The 27036-nt window shown below is 42.9% G+C and overlaps 1 protein-coding gene across 1 annotated transcript in view; it reads left to right on the top strand.

The window, feature by feature from the left end:
• The first annotated feature begins 3736 nt into the window (after positions 1–3736).
• Positions 3737–27036, top strand: part of NXPH1 (neurexophilin 1) — a 318872-nt gene continuing 295572 nt past the window's right edge. The window contains exons 1-2 of the mRNA XM_007982046.3: positions 3737–4570; positions 5413–5576. Coding sequence (XP_007980237.1) covers positions 5523–5576 — 54 coding nt within the window. The 5' untranslated portion in view covers positions 3737–4570; positions 5413–5522. The remainder of the gene's footprint in view (positions 4571–5412; positions 5577–27036) is intronic.

Here is a 27036-nt window from a genome sequence, read left to right as displayed (position 1 = left end):
AAAAAAAATTCTGCAAAGGTAGTGGAAATAGCTTTGGATCTTTTCTAACCAATATTCGTAAGTATAATAAGGATGCCACTATGAGTGTAGATTCTCATAAATCAGTGACATTAGAAACGTGCAGAAAAATTTATATGAAAAAGTGATATGATGCATACAAGAGAGTCAACTTCTGACCTAGAAGAAATGTTATGAGGGTGGCGCAGGGAGGAAATGCAGAAAAAATCTTTGGCTCAAACCTATAAACACACTTGACTAAAAAGTCTTTGAAATGAACCAAAAAAGGAATGTTTTTTAAAACTGTTAATGTCTTTGAAAATCATAATGCAGTATATAATTGCTTTTTGGGAAGCAGGTAAATTTTTAAAACCCGCATTTAATCATAAAAGGTAGAATAAAGGAATTTTAGAATTAGAAAGCATTTAAAACATCATCTAACCTTACTTCTGTGTTATACAGAGGAGGGTACTGAAGCCAGGGGAATATTTAGGCACTTGCCCAGGACTATACAACGTGCAAATGACAGGTTATACTAAATTAAGGGCAGAAAGATGATACAGTCTTTGTAAGTTTTCTATCACTATTAGGAAAAAATTAGATACAGTGCAGTACTATGTACAAAGTGATATAATTTGGCCCAAAGCTTAAGCAAGAACACAGCTGGATGCTTCATAACAACAGTTGTCTGTTTTTACTTGGATTTTGGGTAACATATGATAATATTAAGGTGTTTAAGACAGGTTCATTTTAGGACAAAGTTTTGTAGAACTCAGAGTTAATCTTTCTCTTTCTGTCTCTCTTCTCTCCAGCCCCAAGAAAATTCAAACCTCCAACCCCTCCCTTCCCTCTCCCCTGCCAAAACAGAGAATCATACAAATGAACCAAACCAAAATAGATGATTACATTTAACAGAACTATCAGTTTATGTCAAAGGATTCTAATTTTAATTTCTTCTGGTTTTAACTTTCAGGAAAATTAATTTCACTATTTTCTTTTGATGCAGCCCATTTTTAACCCTTTAAAAACATATTTCTTAGAGACAAAGTTCTATATTATTTTTTGTACTGTTCATTTCAGGTTGGACCAGGTAGACATGGGGAAAAGCAGATGCAGAGGGCTGGGTTTTACAGTAGTTATCATTCATACTAAGTTTGTGTGTGTATTAAGTTGCATTGCACACAAAGTTTGGAAACAGTATTTCTGAAAGAATTTTCAGCATGAGTAAAGTCTGTAAAAATTGGTACAAACACTATTCTTCTTAAGGTAATCACACTTTTGTTCTCGTTCAGTGAAGCTGACTGTTCATGTATTCTAGCAGTGTGTTTTAGAGTAGGATACTGCTTTAAACAGAAGAATGTGAGAAAATCATGCTTTTATTGCTCCATTGTTCTTTATAAAGCAAATGATAGGAAAAAAAGGAGGGCGAATGAGCCATTCTTGTCCACCTCTCCCCCAATATTATATTATTAAAACTGGAGTGGTTTAGCAGAAACAATGATACGTTTTTCAGTGTTACTTGGTGGTTCAGTATCCTTTTCCGGTTGAGGAGTATAGGAGATGAAGACCCCTGTGAAATATGAAAAATAACAATCTGCCACTGTTTTATATTCCAGGCCAGGTGTCTTGTAGGATCCAGTGAGGGCTGAATGTCTGGGCAGAAGATCTCAAGTCATTAACAGAAAAAGCTCTTTGGCACCCTGTGTCATAGAACAAAGTGTCAAACCCGTTCCCATTACTAGGTGCCTGTGGTGCTTTTCTTAAATAATCAGTCCCATTCAGAGATTTTAAGGTCTCTGATCATCTTTCTATTTCACAAGCAGTATTTTTTCTAGGCTAAATGGCACTAGAAGCAGAATGTTTTTAAAGTAAGGTTTAGAAAAGAACTTGGTATATTCCAAAGTTAGCCAGATTCTTTCTCATTTTCCCAAAAGTCAGACAGAAGTTCAGCTCTGACAGCATTGTACTTGGGCATCCAGATAGAGGCAGGCAACATTTGCTCCAGCTCTACACTCTAGTCTGGGAGACCTGGGAGCTTCTGTACAAATAGGAATCAATTTTAGGATAGCCTCATGAATCCTAGAAGATGGAATTAGACAAAGATTTTTTGCCCCTACTTTGACCATTTGACCTCAGATATGGGTGCCCCAAGACTTTAATTTTTCTTCTTTAAAGTTTAAAGTTTTTAAGAAAATGAAATAGCTGGTAAGTGAAAATAGTCAAGAAAACATTGCCATTATGCTATATGTACATGTGTATTTTTTCTAAAGTGGATTTTCAGAGACCCAGTTGGAAGGTGGTGTTTCACTCTCTTACTCTGCATATGCCCTAATGAATTCCAGGCAGTCACAGCAGCAGAATACAACTTCTGCGATTAGAAGAGCTTACTCTTTAAAGATTTATTTTTAGCTGGAAGGGAGAGTGTAGGCCTCAAAGTGCTGGCAGGTATGTTCTACAGTGGGGATCTAATTTGGAGGTCATTGGAGATCTGATTCCAGGTGAAGGTCTCAGGGGGGCTCCTCTTGCCTCTGCTACAGGACAGGGTAGCTCTGCTGATTGTCACTGCCTTGTTTGAGGGGTGGTCTCCATCATCCAAGGGAATTCAGCCTATGGTTGCCCTGGGACCACTTGTCTAGAGTATACTTTGTATCTAGGCCCAGACCCGCCAGAGTGTCTGCAGGCACACTTAAGGAAATGACACTCCAGCCTCATTAAATATCACAATTCGATTTTGACACCACCAACTCAGGTTCCTGAGATAAATTTCCATACAATTCCTACAGATTAATATGGATATGTGCATCACCCCGGGACAGGCTCTGGTGAAGGGCAGGCTTGGAGATGCAATGGGCAAGGTTGGGGAAGAGACACCCTTTTCCGGGCTCCGATTTGTGCCCTGAATTTGGGCAAGCTCTAGGAGCACTGGCAACCCCGCCAGCACCAGAAGAAGCTGGTCCTGGCTCTCTCCTGAGACTGGTGAAACTACTCTGTTGGTTGTGCACTGGAAGGGTGGAGAAAACACACACAGACGCACACACATGCGGTCTGAGGGGGAATGGCAGGGACAGGGTAGAGCCACAGAGATAGAGAGACCTAGAGTCAGAAATCCTGAGTGAGACACACAGAAAGGCAGAAAAAGGCAGAAAGATGTTGAGGGACAGAGACACCAACCACAAGAATGACAGAAGAAGGAGACAGATAGAGGGAGTGAGAAAGATACTGAGAAAAAGGGACAGTAAGGGAGAGACTGAGAAAGACAGAGACAGCCAGAGTTGGAGCACAGAGGCCGGGTCTGGGAGACGCTGGTTGAGTGGGAGGTGTCAGTAGCAAGGGAGGTGGTGACGGCTCGAAGCATCCCCCGTTCTCCTCCTCCCCCTTCACGCTCAGCCCAGCCGGCGGCGAGGAGTCGAGAGCCCAAGGTCGCCCAGTCCTCTCGGCTGTCTCGAGCTGAATGGCTGGCAGTCCGCTGCTCCCCCGCCTCCGGCCCGGCAGCCACAGGTCGGAGGCTCCCGGCGTGGGCGCTCGAGGCCGGCAGGGGCGCCCTGCACCCTCCCGCGCCCTTCCCCGCCCTACGCTACTCCCTGCTGCTCTTCCCGCCACTCCCCTGGGCTTTGCGATCTTCCCTACGCCCCCCGGGAAGGGGGCGCTGCGGCCACCGAAGACACCGCGGGAGCCACTTCTCCCTGTAGGCCCAACCCGCGAGAGCCTGAGAGTGGGATCTGTTTACATGGGGTACTAATTAGTCTTTGAGGAATCATTCACCCACGTGCCAAAGTAATTGTCCGTGTCAGGAAGGTAGGCGTGCCAAGCCGCGGCTCTGCGGAGAAACCACCACCACCGCGGCGGCCAGAAATCCAACGCGCTCCAGAGCGTCCCCGGGTGGCCGGGCAGCACCAGGGACAGCGCCCGAGAATCCACTGGGGACAGGCTCCTGGGCTTCCCAGCGTCGCGGGTAGAGGTACAGCTGCTCCGTGTGCCGCAGGCTCCAGATTCTCGCCACCCCACCCCTCCCTCAGAAACTCGGACTGCTCTCGTCTGCCGTGTGGTTCTCTTTTCTTCCGAAAGGCCAGAGTCTTATCTCTCAACTTCAAGTCCAGAGGACTTGCCCAGTCTCCTCCCCTTAAGTCATTTCCACCATCCTCAGGCAGCTGTGGGAAGCCGAGAGTCCTGGACTGCTCGTCCCGGTGCCAGGGCCGGCAGTCCCAGTCCGTCCGGTGCAGCAGTCCAGCGCATTCCCCTCTCTCCCTCCCTCTTGCTCTCCCTCCCTTTCTGTCTTCGTCTCTTTCCTCCTCTACTGCTCCCTCCCTCTCTTGCCTCTTAAGTTTCCTGCACCGTGAATCCAACTGTGCCAAGCCTTGGCTCCCGCGAACCAATCCTGAGCGCGACCCGGGCACTGGGACGGCGACTCCGCCAAAGCTGGACGAGGCAGCTGGACCCGTCTGCGCTCGAGCATGGAGACGGAGCGCCTGGGAGGGCACGTCCGGGGCGCTGGAGACGCCAGGCCCGAGTAGCTCCTCCATGGAGCCTGCCTGGAGCTGTCCCTTCTCGCCGGTTTCACCCCAAGTCCTGTGCGGTACGTACCCTTCGCCTCCACTGTTCCCGGAGGGGACACCTTGGAGCGGGGTGGTGGGCACCAGGAAGGGACGGCAGGGAGGGGCGCTGGTTGGGAAATAGAACAAGCCTGGCAGGTGACCCTCACAGCTTGGAGGAGGCTTCCTCTCTAGAAGTTAGCGACCGGCTGTGCCTCTTGGCTCGAAAAAAGTACTACTAGAGACGAGACTGTGAGCGTTCGTGTGTATCTCTGTGTGTGCCAGGGGCTCGAATGGGTAAACTGAGCCCTGCTTTCCTGTATGCAAATTGCATTTTCTTTCCCCACCCCCACTTCACCGAACGTGTTGAGATACCCAGTACCTAATCCTGGTCAGTTCTACCTACCCTTTCCTTTCACCGCGCCCCCCTCGCTCAATCTCTCTCTCTCTTTATCTTTTCCCTCTATCTCTCTCTGCTGGTGTGTACGTGTGTGAGCACTGCCAGGGCTGGCGAAGAACCAGCCGCCGCCTTTAGTCCAAGCCGCTGGGCCACCAAACACTTCTCTCGCTGCCAGAGAAGGCTGGGCTGCGAACCAGCCTGCACGCGGCTCAGTGTGCTCCGCCGCCTGGGAACTCGCACCCGAGAAGCGCAGGGCGCAAGGAGCCCCTCACCCTCCCTCTCGTCCGCCCTCCCGCCTGCCCGGCTGCGGACCGCGCGCTTGCTAGTCTCAGGCGCTGGATTTACTCGCTTTTCAATTTTTCCGTACCCTCCCTCCTGCTTTTTTTTTGGTCCCCCACTCCCTGCCAAGACCCCCTTTCCCCGCTTGAATGTCAAGCCTAACCTTGCCCGCGTGGTCATGGGATGTCTAATTTCATTTGTATCTAGGCTGCTGAGAGCGCTCCTTGCTCTGTAAAGTGGATGTCAGGTGGATCTATGTTTTTGAAGGAACAAAGACTCAGAGAAGGCACCGCCAAGGAAGTTTGAGACGCGGGAGAATGCAGGCTGCGTGCTGGTACGTGCTTCTCCTCCTGCAGCCCACCGTCTACTTGGTAAGTCTTGGCGGGTTCGGGGCTTTTGCATTCCCACCCCGGCCGGGAGGCGAAGAAACTGGAGGCACGCGGGAGAAGGGTTACACCGCCAGTTCAGCGAGAGCAGCTTCCTAGCAGCTGTGTTGGAGCAACTTTGGCAAGCTGGTCTCCGGATTCCTGCGGATTTTCCGGGGTTCCCATCCCCATTTTTTGCTCCAGTCCCCCAGTCTCCTGCGCGTGATTCTGAAAAGCGGCTAGGGCGCCCAAGACACCCTAAACCCAAGGAGGTAGTGAGATGGGGCGCTTTATGTGGTAGAGGGCAACGAGATGAAGTGGAAGGCAAGAACTCTCAGTAGCTCATGCACGGAGTTTAAACGAAGGGAAGTTTAAAAGCAGGGTGTAGTTGGGGGGTGGAAAGCACAAGTCTGCCCAGGTCTGTGAGTTTAAAAGTGAATCTACCCACCCACTTCCCCGATTTGGAGATGAGATACATAGAGAAGCGCAGTTAACTTTCTTTGACTTGTAAAGGTTCCGACAGGATAAGTTAAACTATCAGGAGTACTGCAAGCAATCGGAGTTAGGTCAGAGATACTCCAGCAAACATGTCCACCTTCGTCTCGTTTTCATCAAATAACTAAATCCCATTTCCAGTGACTAGTCCATTATTAGGGAATGGTAGGCCTTGTCGCCAGGGAGAGAATCCTAAACAAAGCCGCGGTCTGTGTCTTTCAGTAGCAGAGTTTTCCGGGGGCTGGACTTTGTACACTGCTGGAACTCGGTTCCTGGTTGAAGCGCTTTGTTGTGGTGAATTGAGAGCTGTTTGTGCCGTGTTGAGGCAAGGAAAATGCGATATTTCAGGTCTGGCTTCTGGGGTGGGAATGGGGGAATGGGGATAAGGGACACTTGTGCCCTGCTGGTGAAGTTGTGTTCAGTGTCCCGACCCCCATAGCCCATCCTGGGCTGTGGGAGTGCACCGAGGGCTCGCTGTGTTCTGTCTAGGGGTGAGGTGCGCTAAAGCAGCCCGAACTCTCTGATGGGGCTACACCTCTGATTGGAAGTGGTATTGGCACCCCTCAATCCCAAGAACCTTAGATAGAACCCACAAGCCTGGAAGAATTGCCATTCCTACAATTGTAAGCGTTTCTCGGCCGTTGCCTTGGTGCATGTGACTGCAAAGCTTCGAGTTGTGTGAATTCTGTGTATGTGAGTGAGTATGTATATATATGTGTGTGTGTGAATGTGTATTTAACCGATTTCAGCTTCAAACCAAGAACCCTCAACGTTGCCTGTCTTTGCACCTTTATCGCCTGACCGTAGCAGCCGCGGACGCCAGAGGGCGCTGCGCATCAGCGTCCTCGCCCACAGGACACCTTGGGGTAAACAGGTGAAAGCCAGGGCAGCCAATCCAAAAGAACAGCCTTTCTGACTCTGTCGCCGAAGTCTGTGCCTTTCCCCGCTGGAACGCAGACGGAATGCAAAAAGTGTCCTTCCCATTTCCCATCTTCAATCATTTTCGCCCCCACCTGTGTCCAATAAGCCCACTGACATTGAGAGACCATGGATGGAGGGCAGAAAGTTTGGCCAAAGGAAATACAGAAATTTTTTATTGAGAGATGCGGGGAGGGAAAGCAAAGTGAAAGCGACGGGGGCGGGGGGAGGGGAGGCCGGGAATATTAACGATTCCCTTGACCAAGGTAACCCGCCTGCCCCTTTCCTCTGCATACCTTTATGCATGACCTGAACCTGAGGACTGTTCTTATGTCCTTGGGCTGTGCTCACACACACGGCAAGGGCTTGGTGCAGTTTATTGCTTGGAGCAAGTATTTCGATAGTCTGGAAAATAATCTATCAAAAGCAGAAGTGAAATCAATACGTTGTGTTAAATTTTAAATGTGTTTGTTGGCAGTTAAACCGTTTTCCACTCATTACAACAACAGTGCTGGATTTATTCTAATGCGATGCGTTCTCAACAACAAGCGCATTAATTCTCCTTTAATTGTAAACTGGGAGCATTTGAAAACCATTCAGTGTGCAAATTATGCTGATTCAATTACCGTTTAGTTACAGACTTCATTACCTGAATGCCTTTTGGCAATACAGAGAAAGGAGACAATTTTTCCAATTTCACTCAAAACAATACGAAATGTGAACAATAAAATAGAGAAGGCGATTTAGAAGTCCATTCTTTTTTCTCCAATCTAAAGTAGTTTTGTGTCGGGGATTAGAAACCACATGCACCACAGAAACTAAGGCTGATGGCTGTGACCCAAAGCAGTATTTCCAGGGATTGTAATCCCATGGATATTTTCCAGCAGAATTCTGAGCTATTTTCCTGGAGGAGCAAAAAGCTGACTTCTACCATGGAAATGAATTTAAAAGGGTGAATTGGGCAGTCATTTCAGGATGGTTTTAGACAAATAAAGAAGTAGAGAGCCTTGATTAAAACTCTAGGGCAATGAACCGATCAAGAAGCAATCAAGGCTTCTTTCTTCATCTATTTCATTAAATACCAGATACAGTTAACTGGATTGATCATTTGTTTGTAGCTGCACATTGGAAGATCTTATCCCTTTGTAGGAACCTGCATTAGATGCATACAGATTGTCAGGAGCTGCTTTAAGTTACATTCAAAGAAGGCAAGAGTGGCAAAACCATTATTTTAATTTTCTCTTGAATTGACATAAGCCAGGGAAAAATTTGATGGATAATTTTTGCCTTTGTGAGCTCATACCACTAGTTAAGTGCCTGTATCACTCTGTTTATGCCTTGCCTCTTGACTGATATCTCAGTGCACCTTGCCCTTTAAGCCCATGGTATCCTAGCTATGTTTCCCAGGGAGTAATCACTACATTAAATCCAGGAAGCAAGGCTTGTCTAGTTATCTCCTACAGAAATATTTAGGCTTCTGTTTACAGAGAATACCTTAAATATTCCCAAATTTGAGAATAATTTCTTATGAAAACTCTGCAATAGGTCAATACTCCACACCAAACCACAGTTTCCTGCCTGTATTTGGGTGAATGTTTGCAAAGTATATTTCTGGGCCCAGGATTCTTTGAACACTTTAGGTTGAGGATTTTTGTGTTTTTTGAGAGACAATTCTGTCCTAGTTCAAAATAGAAGCTTATTTTAGTATTTTAATGGGAAGCTAATTAGATATGTGCCCACAGAGTTACCTTCTGAAGCATGTTAGCTAGAATACTCAAAATCCACCACAGGACAAGCTCCAGCCATAAATGCATGGGGGTGGGAAACTAACTTTTAAACATAAAGGTAAAGAAAATTTCAGACTATTGAATGTTATATATTGCAGATTTAAAAGCCCAAATTCAATAGGAGAGAAGTCTATGATTGACAATTCTTGTTAAAAATAATTTAAAAAGTTTTGCAATCTTTATTCTCTTATTAGTCCTGAACTAATTCCAGGGTATTTTCAGTATGATACAATGGGATGGCAGGATGATAGCATTTTAACTTTATTGAAGCATATACTGAATAAGCTAGAAAAATATGTGTTCTTGCTGTGAAGAATGGGGGTTCTAACTTGAGTCAGCCTCTTTGGATCAAGTAGAAGGATAGGCCAGGACACTAGGAGAGCATCTCCTACAGGCTGTGGCATTCTGTTTGGGGGCTCACCTGTGGTAATTCTCAGTTAGAGAGGTGAGCCTAATGAGCACCTTCTGAACGTGCTAATGGAAAAGTTACTCAGAAATTGAGTCCAAGGCATCTGACAAGGCATTGTATAATGTTACTGTGACTAGTCACACATCCACAGCTCTATTCTAATGAGAAGAGGCCCCACCATTTCTGTTGGGAATTAAATTGCTAATAATCGAGTTGCTTTTTAAATCAAAATAGGCAGGAATTAAAAATCCTTTCTAAACTTGTGCCACAACATTTTGAGCCATCTATTCTCTCAAATTTAGGATATTCTTAAAATATGAATTCTACACCAATTGTTTAATAGAGTTTTGAGAGTAATTAATGTATCCATGGGACCACTACCTCTACACTGTTAAAAGCCAGATCATTTGGGTGAATTCCACTCATTATGAAGATGGCTGTTAGGTATATTGGAGCTGGGGGAAAAGCAGAGGGAGAGAGAATAGCAATGTCTTTTCTTTGGATTAGGTATGTGTACTTCTCATCCTTTAAAAATTAAGCCTGCTGCTCAGTGAAAATTTTAATCAATTTGAGCTTATTGCTGAAAATAAACAAAATAAAATAAATTTCCTGACAGTGACTATTAAGTGTTCCCTACTAAGGCTAGTTCTTGGAAACTAAAAGTTTCTCATTCCTTTGCATTTCCTGACTCTTCTACTACAGACCAGCCTTCTAGATAGATACAGGATTCAGACTAGATTTTTGGAAGGTCCTCTACCCCAGCATCACAGCCGTAGAACTCATCAGTTTTAAGATGTATTCCTGAGCTCTGTGGGACACAGAAATTGCTACTATTCTAGGCATTTCCCTGAAATGTTCAACTTTCCATTGACCAAGAAAGCAGCTCGCCCAAGTGTGTGGGAAGAATTTGGGTGGGCCACATTTCTGCCCCATTTCCAGAAGGATTATCTTGGTCTGAGGCCTTCTAGCGATAGCTTTAGGGAAGCTGACTGTAGTGTTAGGAGAGAACCAGGATTGCTCCAACTTTCTCAGCGGTATTTTTTCGGAAAGCCATTAAATTCGTGGCTCCTCTGTGCGAAGTTGATTTCTATTTGGCTTTGAATTGTTGACGGCTATTTCTTACTTAATGAAAGTGTTGTCTGGGTGAAAAATATACCGGGTGGCTGGGAAATTGGTTGATTTTTTTTTTTTTTGAGATAGGTGCCCAATGTCCTGCTTTTCTATCTGAGGGAAGATTTTCTGCACACTACAGAAATTGACAGCATTGTCCGGGTAATAACCGGCGTCGACAATATTTTCAAAAGGGCATTTGAGTGATGAAAGCATTTGGATATTGCTTTTTCAAATATGAAATTTTCTGTCCTGAGCTTCTTTGATTTTATAGGGGGTGGGGAGTTAACTAGGGGGGCGATGGGGAAGAAAGAGTCACGCATTGGCAGAGATGCCTTCCCCCTCCGCCCAGTCCTGGAATACCAAGGTGCTTGTCAGCTTCGCCTGGAGTTCCTGGATCTGAAGAGCCCTCAAAGAATTCGGCTGCGAGTCAAAAGGGAATTTCAGGAATGAGGAATAACATTCTTCTTGCGCTCCCATAAAGCAAGTGATGTAAGCTCTGAAAGTTTGCCTGCTCTCAAGTGGGAAGTTAGGAAGTGTGCATTCTTTCTGATTTTTTTAAAAATAAAAAGTGTCTAGCTTTGATTCGATTCAGGAAAGCTCCTTTTGGGCAACCATGTCCATTAGGGGCTTCAGATCTCATTTTAAGACCTTAACAGTCCCCGCCGTTTTAATTAAAGAAAGGCAGGCGAGCCTGCCAGCCAAGAGCAGTCGGGTCAGCGGCTTCATGGTGCAGCTGAGTCTCAAAGCGGGTCTGCACTCTAGCCTCCCTCTGCATTCTCTTAGCCACCACTTGCCTGGTCCCGTCGCGTGTGTGCAGGAAGTTTCAGTCTTGATTTATCCACTAGTCAAGTTCCCGACCAGCTCTTTTTCTGGATGTCAGCACTAACCCCCTCCCGGAGCTTGGTAAACACAGCGCGCGCATTTTTCTGCCTCAGATTGGCATGTTGACGACTCTGCTTGAAGGAATGTGACAATAAAGTGGGAAACCAAAGCTTGGCAAGCACTTAATCAAGGATAAAAAGGTTCCGCTGTAAGGATGTCACTCAATTTATTGTGAAAGTCGAATGAATTACGTTTAATGAAAGTGCTCCCCAGATGAATATTACCAGCAATTTCCTGAGTTGGCTCTGTCAGCTCGAGATGAGGAAATGCCAACCCAGATCAGAAAAGAGCGCCCGTCTCAATTACTATACAAGCTTTCCAAGAGCGGCTTTTTATTGAGATGATATATATTGGCGGCTTCTTCAAACCCCTCCGCGTGCCCAATAGCGAGTTTGCACATTTTCCAAGTTTGCCGTCTGCCCTCGCGGGTTGGTGGCTGTTGTTTAAAGTTCCGATGAGCGCGCTACGTTTCTGCTACAGTATGAAAACCTAATTACCTCCTCTGTAAACAGCTTTCCCTAGTATATTTTATTGACTGTGGAGGTGGGAGCCAGCAGGGGGTCCATGGGGGTGGGCGGGGAGCGGATTATCTCGTTCCGGTGCCCTCTGTTGTCGAAAGTTCCTTAGGCGTCTAGTCAGGGGCTCGGGGTGGTGGAGAGCGAGATGGCGTCGGGAGCCAGGGCGTTGGGACAGCGCAAGCGGTTGGGTCCCCGGAGCAGCAAGACAGTAGCGCCTCTCGGGTCACGGCTTGCGAAAAGCTTTCCTAGCTCCTTCTTTCTATAAATTAATGAGGGCATTTTACACGTTCAAGCCGGAAATACGATGGGGAGGGGGAGACACAGGACGCAGCCAGAGCGCATCGCCTCATCTACATGAGAATGGAGAACCGGGAGGCTTTTCTTGTACTGTTTCTTTCTCCCACAATAAGACAAATTGCTGCTTAGAAAAACCGAGTGTTTCCTTAGAAACTGGCTTGCGGGGGCTCTGCGCGTCCCCACTGAACCTGCCTCTGGTCGCGCCTCGCCATCACCCCCGCCGCCCTAATGGATTCTGACGCGAGGGATCCTAGCCGCCGCGGCTAAGGGCGCAGGGGGAGGCCGCGCGTCCTCGCCACACCGGAGGGAGAGGGCGTCCGGCTGACACATCCCACCCTGTATCTTAGACCCCGTCCTCAAACATAGACTTTAAAAGGCCATTTTCCTTCGTCTTCTACAAGAAACAAGAAACTTTTTTCGACGTAGATGTCATACCCTCCCTTCGGAAACTCAGTCCGCTGACCAAAGCCGCAGTGTTCGGGCCCCGGGGTTTCCCAGCTGAAGAGGCCGCCGCCACAGCTGCGCGCTTTATTGTCTTCTTTCAGTCGCAGGTGACCTCGAGTGATCCCGACAGGTTTATGGAAACGCAGGTGCAACCCTCTCGCGTCCGCACCCCAAGTTCCCACACCAAAGCGCTGTTTCTGGGGAACTTTTCGTCGACGCCACCAAGCTTCGGTGCTTCTGGGACAGCGGGCTGGACAGAGGTAGTTCTCGGGAGAGAGGCCGCTGGCTATAAGATTTGATCGCGCGCAGGAGGGCTTGGGGCACGCCAGGGCCCGGAGAGCGATTTTTCAGCACCGCGGCCAGCGCCACAGGCTCCGCCCCGCCTGGTGCCCTCAGTAGGACCTCCCTCCCCTCTGCAGCTCCGGCTGGGCCCTTAAAGTCGACTTAGCACCCTCAGTTTCCGCAGATACCTCCTCAAGGCCCAGTCGTGACTGTGACGACGCGCCTACACGTTCCAGTTATTCGGGCAGCAGCTAGCTCCAGTCGCTAGGTCCCCACCGTGCCCTGCGGTCAGAAACTCTGGCTTGCACCCCTCTCCATTCCCCCACCCCGTGGTTGCGGCGTCACGTGATCACCACGGAGCTTACGCGAATCTTTCTTTTCCCCAACTTCTCCCCTTACCCAGCCTCCCATTCTCTCACAGTTCTTTAAATCTACCCCTCCCCCGAAACAGAAACGTGAAGCCTGTAAAGTAGGGCTAGAAGTGTCTTTAGAAACGTAAAGGTCTCAACTGACAGACAAGGAAACTGAGGCAACCAACTTTCTCGCAAGAGTAAAACCCTATGGGGAGAAGCGATTCCTGTCCCTCTTCCCCCGGCGAGGAACACGGTTGGAACCACCCAGGCGCCTTCCAGGCTAAGGGGCCTTTAGTGGCGCGCAGGGGTGAGGGATGGGGTGGGGAGAGTCCTAATTATTATGAATTTCTAAAGGCACAGTAATTACTCACAGGGAGCAGGACAAATCGCGGCCCAGGCAGGGAAATCGATATATTTGCTATCGAAAGTGCCTGGCTCGCCTTTAACGCAGACGAATGGGGGATGCAGCCTCATTATTTTCTGTGGTTAGGCTCGCCAGCGTGGGGCCTGATGCAGCGTGAAATCTATCATCATTAGACCCGGGATGGGGCGGGGTGGGGAGGGGGGAGTTTCTCTTTACTTACCAAACCGCAACAACAAACAAACAACGACAAACAACCTCTCCAAACACTCATTCTCACACAACATTGCCCTACCTCTATCACCCTTTGCCCTGGCCGCTGTTGCACACTCCCCTGGGGGCTGTCTGCGCGCCCTAGAGCAGACACTGCGGTCACTTAAAGCGCGACCAGTTCCTCCACCGCAGCGGTCACACCGTTGATTTGATCCAGAAATAAGGTCGGATAGTACCGAGCGCTGGCGCTAGGGGTTGTCTGTGTCAAAGGCGAAGGTTGGCTGGGAAGTTCTGTCCGTTTCTCTTGCCTTAGCGTAGGAGTCAATCCTTTTCTTGTCACCCGATTCTGCAAATTCTCGCTGTATTAAAGGAGCAGAGATCTGGCATGTAGTGCTTCATGAACCCATAGGATAAGTTAGCTCGGAGAAAGGCAAGCCCTCGAGAAGGAAACGAATCAGAAGGTGAAAAGAGCGGTCGAAAATTGAATAGGAGAAGAAGAGAAGGTTTAGGCGCAATGCCTTGGAGGTATTATACGAGGCCCTGGAGAGATTCTGGCCTTTAGCTTACGGGCCAGCCCGCTTTAGTTTTCTAGGAGTGGGTATAGGCCCCACCTCCACCCACCGAGGTCACTGAACTGTCCAGGGTTTTGCCTGCTGGATTACAAGCCTATTCCCGTTTATCCTTTCTTCCGCAGTCCACCCTCCCTGGCACAGTCTTTTTCACACTCAGAAGTTGCCTGATGTCCCCGGTGGACAGCTGCTGGGATGAAACCTGTATTCCTGTACAGGTGTCTTTACAGTTCCCTGCAATGCCATATTACTTAGGGTTAACTGAAGTGTGTGTGTGTGGTGTGCATTTGTGAGTGCGTCTTCTTCATCGTCTTCATCTAGCTCGCCCTTCCCTTATTACAGTGAATCAATCACTGCAAAGAAGATAGGATGTAACAGTTTTAAAATAACCTAACTCCTCCTTCAATGCAGTAAAATGAGAATATTTATAATAACATTAATGAGAACAAAATAAAAAATTATAGCCTTCCAGGCATTAAAGTAATAATATCTGCTCTCTTCTCTTGGATTTTCTTTTCCTCAGAGCCCAGCCTTTTTATGGTACATTGTGATTACCTGAGTGTCTTTGTTTCCTTGTGGTCAGAGACAGCTAGCCAACACAATACTAGGACTGTATGATCTATTGGCATCATTTCCTCCCACCCTCTTCATTTTTAGAGGCTTTGTAATTAAACTCTGTGAGATATATGTAACATACATCCAGTGGAGAGCCCTTTTATTTATATTTATATAGCATGCTGAGAAAGGAAAATTAAGGAAGTGCTTATATTGAAGTAATAAGCCTACTTTGATATTAACAGAATTGTCCTCTTAATTTACTTCTCTCAAGTCTAAAGGACTATCTCTCTGAGACCAGACCCCACAGTCAAGCCTCTTTAAAGAGAGATCCCAATAAAGTGAAAAAGACATTTATTAGCTTGTACTAACTTAGAGGAACAAAAGGCCAGGCTTACCACTCACTGGAAATGTACACTATAGTAAAGTGCAATATGACGCAGGATGCTGAGCAGAAAGATGTGACTGGAAATAGCTGCAGGGCCCTACATTTTTCTGCCTCCCTGCCTCTAACCCACCGTAATGTATAAATTTACACATAGTGTAACAGGGCTTTCCAGAACTAAGATAAAGATACAAATTGGCAGGAATTTTAATATAATTGAAAACCACAGACTAAAAGAAAGAGGCACTGACTTTCTTCTCTAAGAGGTTATTGCAACAAAAATTATGACAAAGATTTAGAGAAAATTTCCTGGTTTTAAAGAGCCTTTTTCATTTACAGATTACATATACACATATACACAAAGCAGAGCAAGATTATATATGTTTCTATTTATCTACCTCTTTAGAGGATTCCATGGAAAATAATTGTGGAGAATTCTTTTGTTTTCATACAAGTTGTTCCAACATGGGTTTGAAAGTACTATTTCCTTGGTAGGAATCTGGTACCTGAGATTGCACTGTTGCCCTGTTTATGTCAGTGTTTTCAGCTACAGAATGAAAGCAATTTTGGTAAAGAGGAACTACAATGGCATGATAGCTGAAATTTTAGTCATGCACACTCCAACCTCTTCAACTGAACTTTAGAAAATGATTCTTCTCCTTGTAACCTTGTAGCTGGATGTTATGAGAGGCCCATAGGTATATAAAACAGCTTATATAAAATTAATGGACTGCTTTACATTCACAATCTCTTACTTGTGAAGCCCTTGTAAAATATTGCATCTATTTAAAATAGGAAGAATATAAAGTTAGGTTTGGTGTGCAATCGATAGTTGTAAATGGTTCAGTGAAATATTTGATTGTTTTGAGTGAGTTTGACAATGTAATGGAAATTTATTGTCTGTCTTAGTGCAGTGATACGAACACTGATATGCTAATCATGAATTGTCCCTTCTTTTATGTACTTGACCTGTTTTGAAACTGATTGTAAGAGTCCAAGGTAACATCTAAGTACATAATCAAAATTTTAGGAATGATACATTTTCTTAACTTACTAGATACAAAGAAATCTATGGGTCACAAAGAAGTCACGGCTAAGAAAGAAAAAAGCCCCTCTAACATTGCTTTATTATTTTGCTTAAAATAATCAACAATATATTAGTTATAACAATATATTAGTTACATATTGTTGATATTCTATATGCATTTTTGAATAAGTAAATGAAAAGAGGTTTTGATTTCAGCATCAAACATAATAAAAATGAGACTTTTTGAAGGTAGTTAAATCGTTAAAAACAAATCTCTTCCTGTTTTCTATAGGCACAATTTGAGGTCCTTATTTTGTTCTTCCTCTGAACAAAAATTAAAACTACATTTTCTCATTTATTTTGTTACATAGTTTATGGATCTCTAAAAAATGCCATAGATTCCACTATGATTTCCTTTTTTTCCTTACTGTGTATTTATATTGGGGGAATTCAGCTTTTTTTTTTTCTCTTGCCTTCTTGGACTGAGAATTATACACGGTTAAAAATCATGGTGACAGTTTAAAAGGCTGTTCCCCTCCCCATTTCATTCCAATGATAACTAGAATAGTAATATTCTTTTTTTTTTTCCTTATAAGAATGACCACTGCACTATCCTGTTAACATCTCCTCTAAATCAGAAACAGTGCCCTGACTTATTAACTGGCTACATGCACTGCTGATGCTGCCTAATACTTGATGGAAAACTCTTAAAAGCATGAGCTGGGCTATATGAGACCTGTTATATTTTCTGTTTGAGAAATTTTAAGTGAAAATTCCATAATTGATCCTAAGTTTAATTCTAAAATCTGTTTGCAGAATGATGAGTTGTGATTTGTTGTTGGAGCAGCTGTGCTGTTAGTAATAGAGTTGCCTAACTTATCTCTGAAATTGAAGATATAAAAAACACCTTTACTCACATATTTTTTTCCAGTTATTTGTGAATAGTTTCTTTCACCAGGGCACCATCATTTACTGTGTTATAGAATTAAATGCAGAGAAAGATGCAAGCCACTGCATATGAAAGGAAGTTATTCATGCATGGTCAGTGTAGTATTTCTCTGGTCTTGATGTGGAACTTAATTGCTATTGACGTGGAGATTTTGCAGAACATGGCAGAGTTTTTGCCTCTTTCAAAGAAATATATAATTGAATGATGAGTGCCTGGTGTTAGCTTTTCAACCTTATTTCTTTTGGTTTAACAATGCAGAATTGTGAACAGCTGCAGTGAAGAGGCAGCTACAATATCTAGCTATTATCAAATAAATGCAGATCTGGCATATGAGCTGAGCTACCACTTTTGGATCTGCACCTCTTGAATAAGCATTCTGAAGTGTGGAAGCATGAAAAGTGAATGATTTGGCCTGAGACGTTTAATCCTGCCTTGCATTCTTGACTGAAATTCTTCACAATTAGGGTGACTCACATTAATATGTGGCCAGATGTATTTGCACAGATTGATGGATTCCCCCCAACCCTTGATGTTCCTTGAACAAGTGGTTAAAAGAGTGAGAGGCTTTAAAGGCAAATCAACGTGCCTCCAGGTGGCTGATATTTTCCCAAAGACCAGCATCAAACTTCCAGCCAGGTGGATAATATCATGGCACCCAACCAGGTGTCAACACTGAATTCACTTGGTTCCACTGAGGACCTGGCCATAAGGGAGAGAAAACAGGCCCCTTCAGTCATCCCAGGACCTCTTTCTCTCTCTCAGATCCCTCGCTGCAATTCTTAAGGGAAGCAGCATTGTGAAAGCCTGGCTAGGAGAAAAGAGAGGGTAATGGCAAAGTATATCCTTAATTCTGTGACTTTGGGCAAACTTAACTTCTCAAATCCTCAATTTCCTTACTTGAAAAATGGGGCTGACAATACGCCGTAGAGTTACTATTGAGGATTCACTGACTTAATGTATTATAAAGAGCTTAGAAAGGTGACTGGTACAATGCAATGATGAACTAACAAAGAGAAAAATTCTTGCTAACATTTTAGAAGAGTTTCCGGACCAGGTTCCCATGTGCGTCCAGCACTGTCCCTATGAACATGACACAGAAGGGTTGATTCTATCCTAGGGCCATCCTATTTTTTGTTTACTTCTTTCAGCTAGTTGATAGCTATACAGTTGCTCAATGCTGCCCAGAAAGTCATATGTATTTAGTGTGGGTAGTTACGTTTGTGATTACAGCCAGAAGAAAATGGACATTTTGGCTGGGTGCGGTGACTCACGCCTGCACTCCTAGCACTTTGGGAGGCCGAGGCGGGTGGATTGCTTGAGCTCAGGAGTTTGAGACCAGCCTGGGCAACATGGTGAAACCCTGTCTCTACTAAAATACAAAAAACTAGCTGGACATGATGGTGCACACCTGTAGTCCCAGCTTCGGGAGGTTGAGGCAGGGGAATTGCTTGAACCTGGGAGGCGGAGGTTGCTGTGAGCTGAGATTATGCCACTGCACTCAAGCCTGGAAGACAGAGCAAGACTTAGTCTCCAAAAAAAAAAAAAAAAAAAAAAAAAAAAAAGACATTTCTACAGCAACTAGTCAATGTTTATGGAAATGAAGAGGCAAATCATCAATAGGCTTAATAAATGGATTGCCTAATTGAGATGAGAATCCTTGTGATGTTTTAATTCCGGGTGGCAAACACTATGGCCATTTATTAAGATGGGATTTTAAATATAAATTTGTGAGTAGTATTTGCTTTAGATTACTTTTAACACTTGAGATTCTTTTAAAATTTGCACACAGTGTAATCAAAACTCATAATAGCCTACTGGGTTTTAAAGTCCAGGGGACTTTTCCCTATTGAAGTTCATTCTAGCTGAATACCTGAGTGTGACACATTAACTCCCGGAAGCACTTGTCAAAACAGTTTGGTGGAATGAGAGCCACAGTAGCCCTCTCATGTGCTGCTAAGGATATCTTGTATAGGTTACCATATGCCCCCTTCCAAGGCATTGCTGTGGGTATCCGAAAAGAGTTCCTACACAAAAACACTATTTTGTTTTATATTTGACATTAAAATGGGGAAGGTGTAAAGACTACTACAAAGGATAAAATGTTCCATATTTCTGTTTATATTCTGAGTCAAGCACTGTGCCAGGACCTTAACATGGAGTTTTTTTTTTCCCATTTATTTCTTTTAATGATCCTATAAGATGACAGGTACTATTAATATTAGTTCATATTAATATCTTTACTCTTAACATATTAGTATGCTCATGCTAGTGATATGGTTGATAATACTCCATTTTATAGATGAGGAAATTGAGGCATTGAGAGTGTGTCTGGTGTAAGGTGGTAAGATTCTATCTCAGGCAGTCTTATTCTTGAGCCAGGACTTTTAATCACTACCCCATGTTATGCGTGTGTTGGAAAGTCTCATTGTAAAAATATTTCAAAAGAAATAACTATGTTGCCTTCCATTTTAATTAAGAGTTCTTTTTTTCTCCCTCCTTTGGGCCAATCCTATTTGGGGAATTGGGGTGTGCATAAAATTGCTGTTGCTACTACTGTAGTTATGTAGTTTTATTAGATGCAGTTTTTATTCTTTAGGGACTTCCCATCAAATGGGGATACAAAGTTAAGAAATGCAAGCTTGATACTGATGATTGTGACTGCAGCTTCTGCTCATGGCATGTGGGACACAAGCGTTTTAGGAAGTCTGCATCTATTGACCTGACCAATATGAAAAATGATCCCTGGGCCTCAGGGTAAGGTAAGAAGTGAGACTGGGACATAAAGTACAGCCCTCACAATCATCTGTAGTAGATTTAAAAATGATGCATAACATCTGTATCTCTCCTAACAAATCACACTCATGTTTTTTGAATTATTTGCCATGTCTTGGCAGCAGGAGGTGGGGAGAGAAGACCAGAGTTCACTTCTAAGGGGGTAACCATATACACAGAGCATAAACTCTAACTTTCCTGTGGCATTTAATCTAATGAGTCCTGCCGTGCTGATAGCTTACTGGATTTAAAAGGGGATGCACATCTATGCTCTTTTTGAAGTAAAATATTTGCACAATCATACAAACTAAGAAACTTCAAATCTGCTTAGTTTAATACTTACAGTCAAAAGGGTTTCAGACATCCAACTAATTTAGCACAGGTGTTTCACTGCATTCTGCATGTGTAATCTAAAGATAAAGTAGAAAACTTCCTTCACAATATTGTGTAGAATTATTCAGTCTATGTTGGATCTAGGAATTTATCTATCTCTGAAAAATAAAAGTAGATCCAAGATACTTTTGCCCAAAGTGGAAATCCTCTGGTAAGAGATGAGGGAGGAGAGTCTGGCTTCATTTCAGTCTTGTACTACATTTGACCTTGGGAGAGCTTAGTTATGCCTTGGGGCAAAAAATTAAATGTTCCATTTTGCAGCAGTATCATCTTTCACCTTTATGTGGATTTAAAAATGTAAATAAAATTGCTTTCTGTAAATGGTATACATGAAGGTCATATTCATATTCTCCGCAAGAATTCAAAATGCCATTTGACCCATCATTGGCTCAATAGATAATAATGTGTTCTATTAGTTTCTAGTAATCTACTTTTTAAGCATTTTATGACCCAATATTTTAATGCCTAGTTCCTAGTTTGTGAAATAAGAAGTCAGAAATAAACCTTTTAGCACTTCATTGTAGATTTATTTATAGAATGTGTGCTTTCAACTTTGAACTTTAAAAAATGCCAAATCTTCCCAGAATATATTTCCTTAGTTATAAAAGTGGTCTGGATGAACATCTGCACTGCGGAAGAATATGCATTTAAAAGATTTTGAGGGCTCTAGCTTTTTTCCAGCTATCATCTGTGTTCCTTTTGCTTATTAATTTTTCTTATAGATCCCTCAGGAATTAGGGTTTAGGAACCCCGATAACAGAGTGCAGCCAGTAGACTTGGAAAGTAGTGACTGTTCTGTCTTTCAGAGAGCGGGTGTCTGAATTCTTTTTATTGCAATTTGGATAATAAGACCCTGATAGATCCTTGTATTTAATTGTCATGATTTTGATCGTTAATGACTTTTGATTGCTTCTTCTGGAGACACCTGTCAGCCGCTTCCGAAGCACAGATGGCTTTATCAGCAGCAGTAGGAGTTTCTTTTTCTTACTAACCTTGAGCTGAACAAATTATTTTGGGAAGATGAACATACCAATGTCATCCTAGGTTTTTCTGTCCTTGGAACATTATTTTGTTTATTGAATAATGAATTGAGACTGCTCTTTTTCAAAAGCTTTTGGCTTTTGGATTTTGTTTGATAGTAAAAAGCATTAGTCTCTTGTCTGAGTGGGTGTGTGACAATTATTCAGTGGCCAAGGCCATACAACTAAGGTGAGAGAATACTTCTCTGTTTACTTGGAATGGTTCTGTTTTATGCCCATTGCCTGTATATTTAAAAAATCCTCTTATATTCAGAAGTATCCTGGTTTGGATGATAAATTATGTGGTAGTCTTTTCAGTGTTCAAATGGCTGACTGAGAAAGGTTGATCATGAGCTATGAAACGTTGCTGCATAGGCAAGAAGAGTATTTCCATTTCTTTTTCATGCTCTTTTCTCCAGCAGGCATTCAGGGTCCTCATGGACTTGGGTGCATAGAGTTCACTATGATATATCTCATGGAACATAGCCCATACTCTTTTCCTTAAAGATCTGGTAAAATTTTTGAATGAAAATTGGGCAGTACACAGTTACAGGAAAATCTGACAGAAGAAAACTGACTGATTAGCCACTCAGATATCCTGCAGCTTGCATCAGCCTGGTGAAATTGATTTGGTCCCAGGCCCAGAAATGGAACTTTGTCAGAGCTTCTAGAGTTAATAGATATTCAGAAATAAACTGACTCTCACCAGAATACCCTTTTGATATGCCCTTTTCTTGTGAGAAGAATATCTGAAACACTATTTAGAGTACTTTCCTTTCCAATCCAATAACTGAATCCAAGTTTTCTATGCTGACAAGCCCATCCAGTCTTTTCGAAATACTCTTTCTTTAAATATGTTACCGTCACTGATGAAACTTCAGTTAAATAGCTGTACCATGGACCTGTTAAATATTCCTCCTATTCCCATTTTTGGTTGATTAGATCCACTGAAGGCATTTTTATCTCCCTTAATGTCTTTGTTCCTTGATAGGCTAGAATCTCATCGACAGCCTTGATTCTTCATCGTGTTTTACAGCTCCCTTTGTAAGGAGATGTAAAGACCTTGGGGGTAGAACTGTGAATGTGTGATGTTGATTTAATAGGTCAGATTATTCATGGTGGAGAATTCAAGCAATTAGTTAGGATCCTAGGCAAAGTCATTTAGTTGTGTGATGGAAAGAGGGGAAAAGAAAGCGTTTTCCATGCTTCTAATTCAAATGTTTGACTTGTTTTTCTAGTGGGCATCCTAAAGACATATCTTAGTTTTCCTAAATTTCTTGGGATTATAGAAGTTGGTGTCTGATAAATGGAGTGGGGGTAGGGTGAGGTGGTCCTGGGGATTGATACTAGAGCCACTTCACAATTTTCTGTTTTTGTAAATATATTGACAAAAATTAACTGGATCCTTCTTGGTAAGAAGCATCAATGCAGATTGCTACTTCTGACAGCCCAGAAGATGAGTGTACTTCTTAGTTTGCTTTTCTGGGAAAAGTCTCATCAGAACATGTACCGCAGGAATATAATTTCTTCAGGCCTCTGGCAAGAACAGAGCTAATAATAACATACCAGAAATTTCACTCCAGTTTGGAAACTAAAATGGTCTAAAAGACAGAAAGCATTAAGTTGATTTTCAAAGATACTTTTTTCTTTTTTATAGAATCAGAAGGAGAGAAGAAAAGGGGAAAGAGGGAGGAGAGGAAGAAAGAAATACTTGTATTTGTATTTATACTGTATTCAGAAACTGTTATCATAAAACTATTACCCTCTCCAATGAGCTAAACAATTGACATGCAATCTTGCCTTAGTCACCGAACATCTGAAAATCATTATAAATATTTTAATCAGCAGAAAAGAGACAAAAAACTCACCCAAACATCAAACATGCATCACCACCAAAAATGTTATAGAAATGCATAATTTGTTGCCAAGGTGGCTGTATATTCCAAACACGGCATTTTTATTTCCAACCATGGCATTTTGCGTGGGGTTGTTTTATAAACTTAGTATATGAACAAATATGCTCTTAATCATGAGTTGTAAAGATCCATTTGCTTTAAGAAAATTTAAAATCTTTTATTTATTAAACTACTTTAGCAGAGGAATATCTGTATTGTGTAGGTTATAGTTGCTCTGAGGACTAATGATATTGGTACTCTTGAATCTCAGAAGTGATTAATTCTTCTAACATATGCTTTACACATAATGGTTTTAAGAAAGTTGTTGGTTTGCTTAGGATAATGGCTTCCAGCTTCATCCATGTCCCTGCAAAGGACACGATCTTGTTTTTTTTTAATGGCTGCATAGTATTCCATCATATATATGTACCAAATTTTCTTTATCCAGTTTATCATTGATGGGCATTTAGGTTGATTCCACATCTTTGCTATTGTGAATAGTGCTGCAGTGAACATATGCATGCATGTGTATTTATAATAGAGTGATTTATATTCTTTTGGACACATATTCAGTAATGGCGTTGCTGGGTTGAATGGTCTTTCTCCTTAGCAAACTAAGGAACAGAAAACCAAATACCACATGTTTGCACTTACAAGTGCTGCGAGCTAAATGATAACACATGGACACATATAGGAGATCAACACACACTGGGGCCTTTTGGAGGGTGGAGGGTGGGAGGAGGAAGAGGATCAGGAAGAATAAGTAATGGGTACTAGGCATAATGTCTGGGTGATGAAATAATCTGTACAACAACCCCCCATGACACCTATGTAACAAACCTGCACTTGTACCCCTGAACTTAAAATGAAAGTTTAAAAAAGGAATCTGTCAAATTGAATTTTGAAAGAGAAAGTTAGTGGACTGCCTTTGGAACCTGGTAGTTTACCAGTGAACTCTGTGATATGGTTGAAATAATGGATAATTTTCAATGTCTTAGGTGTTTAGAATTTAGAGGGGAGATAGATTTTAACCACCACAAGATCTGAGACAAAGCATTTATCCTCTGTTTTGTGCATCATGCTTCTCCTTCTACAGGATGTTTCAGTTTTTCCAAGCCCTTTGTTCATTTGTAAATTTGACTTGTATTGTGATTGGGAAGTGTCAAAATTAGGGCCACTCACAGAGCTAGATATAGAAGATTTTCTAATGACATGCATTGGTCACTAGTCCCTCTTTCTGACCCCAACCATATCTCTTCTCCTCTATGATATACTCAAAATTACCAGTAAGTGCAAAAAGGCTCTTTAAAAAGAGAAACGTGGCTCTAGAGGTACATTGGTGGCTTGTGGTAGAGTTAGAGTGAGTCAACTTTTCCAGCACTCAGTGCTCACTGGAATCCCATTATTGAAACTAGAGTCCACATCCCGATTGGTCAATATGACACTTAGTGAATCATAAATTTCTCCATTCTTGGGCCCTACTACATTAGACAGTCATCTTTCCTAGGAGCCACTGCATTATATTTATGTGCTCATGGTAAGTTGTGTTTCAGAGACAGAAAATGGATGAAGAGATTTCAAAGAAGTATGTTTCCTTTGATAATTGCAAAAGACATTAAAAATAGTCTAGAAGCTAATTTATGATGCTGATTTCTTCATTGGGTAATCATTAAGAGTAGAATAAATCGTGGGCCAGAGGGCTACATGTTAGTATCTTAGATTATCAGAGGTAACCTTGCAATGGTATGCCATGCCATTATTTTTTGTTAGACTCTCATATGAATCAATAAATTATTCCACCCACTATCTTGTCGGTTCTCCTATACATAAATCTAATAAAAGGAGACTAAAGCTGTGTTCGCAGAATGGTGGCATAGCACTAAAAAAAGTAAATTGGCTTAAATTAAAGAGCAACTTGTGGCCACTTTAAAAGACTAATCCTGAGACTTTAATCAGTTGTCATGATATTCCATACATGAAGAAAATTGAGGTACAGTATATTGTGTCTTGGGGTATAACTCTGGCCCTATTTTCATTTGTGGTGCCATTGAAAAAGGAAATGAGTGGATCTTTTAATGTGAATCAGAACTGTTAAAGCTTTAGCAGAAGGGTGAAAGGCAAAACATTATTTCCTAGCCAGGACATTTCAGCTCACAATGAGAACAGACTTCTCTCTTTCTTTTTTTTTTTTTTTTTTTTTGAGATGGAGTCTCGCTCTATCGCCCAGGCTGGAGTGCAGTGGCCGGATCTCAGCTCACTGCAAGCTCCGCCTCCCGGGTTTAGCCATTCTCCTGCCTCAGCCTCCTGAGTAGCTGACACTACAGGCGCCCGCCACTTCGCCCAGCTAGTTTTTTGTATTTTTTAGTAGAGACGGGGTTTCACCATGTTAGCCAGGATGGTCTCAATCTCCTGACCTCATGATCCGCCCGTCTCGGCCTCCCAAAATGCTGGGATTACAGGCTTGAGCCACCGCACCTGGCCCAGACTTCTCTCTTTCTGTACACCATCTGCACAGCCTTGTGGCCTGCATTGCCATTACTGTCCAGAGAGAATGTTACTTCCCAGAAAGGATCAGAATTTGAGCAATGTTCCAGCCTCGAATTTCAACTCTCATAGGCTGTTTGTGAACACAAGTTGGGAGGAAATTTCCTGCTGCTTATCAGCATCCACTTTTTGTTGATTCTTCCAAAAGGATTTGGGCCAATATTCAATATCAGATGCTATTGGAGCCACTAGCCTATAAGACATGAAGTGACTTGTTACAATGTACCTTGCCATACTTATAATTTGTTCAAAGCAAATATGAGATGGCAGGGTTTTCTTCCCATGTGTCCTAGGGGATATTTCCTTGCCAATCATTTATTTCCTGACCCTTATAGAAAAGGAAAATTCTTTGGAATGGTACACATAATTCTTGCAAGGTCATTAGGCAGTTTTCTAGATGTAGCCTCTGCTCTGAAATGGGAAGAGAGGAAAGCCAGGCATGGGTAAGTCATTTGATAAGTGGTGAATATGAGGCATAGGGTAGTTAATTGTCTTACCTGGGTTACACATGTTGGAATGAGAACTCTAGTCTGCTGATTTCCATCTTGCCCATGACAGAAATTAAAGCCACAAGATTTTACTGCTTCCCCATCGACATAAAGGTGAAAGTCTAATATGTTACTAAGGAGGACCTTACCTAACAATACTATGTTTGTAAGGGAGATAGAGTTCTGGTTTGTCTTGGTAGTAGCTGATTACCTTGTTGATAATTGAATTGGAAATAATAATGAATACATATTGTAATGATTCATCGCTATTTCTTGATTCTAATGTTACAATAATTTCATCAATTTTACAATATAATCTGTCTAACTCTGTAGAATTCAGAGGCTGTGGGACCTTGAGTCTGGTCCAAGTGGCTCTGTGTGCTCAGCATGTGACAAAAAATGATGAATGGAATTGCAGGTTTAAGGAAACAGAGGTCTTGTTGGAATGACATCTACTTCTCTTCCAGGCCAGACATGACATACCAGGGGTCAGTGAATCATGGTGAAAGAGAAATTTGACAGGCTTGAAAATGTAACTTTTTTTTGTCTATTTGATTTTGAGCTGAAAAACCAAAACAAAGGTAGTTGCATTTTTCTATTATCCATAGCTTTGTACATCTAAATCCATAAAGCTATATTCAGTTAACTGCAGTAAGAAACACACGTCTGACTTTATGAGACTTACAGTTGAAGGCATGTTGCCCTTTTATATCTATTCCATGGGTAAGGTCTAGCTTGGTGAAAGAGACATTTTGCTTTTGATTTGTGTTTTAAGTTTATTCCTTGCCAGTGATTTAT

The sequence above is a fragment of the Chlorocebus sabaeus genome, chromosome 21 (genome assembly GCF_047675955.1).
Source record: "Chlorocebus sabaeus isolate Y175 chromosome 21, mChlSab1.0.hap1, whole genome shotgun sequence".
Taxonomy (NCBI): domain Eukaryota; kingdom Metazoa; phylum Chordata; class Mammalia; order Primates; family Cercopithecidae; genus Chlorocebus; species Chlorocebus sabaeus.
Note: the sequence above shows the minus strand (reverse complement) of the source record. Positions and strands in the feature narration are given on the sequence as shown.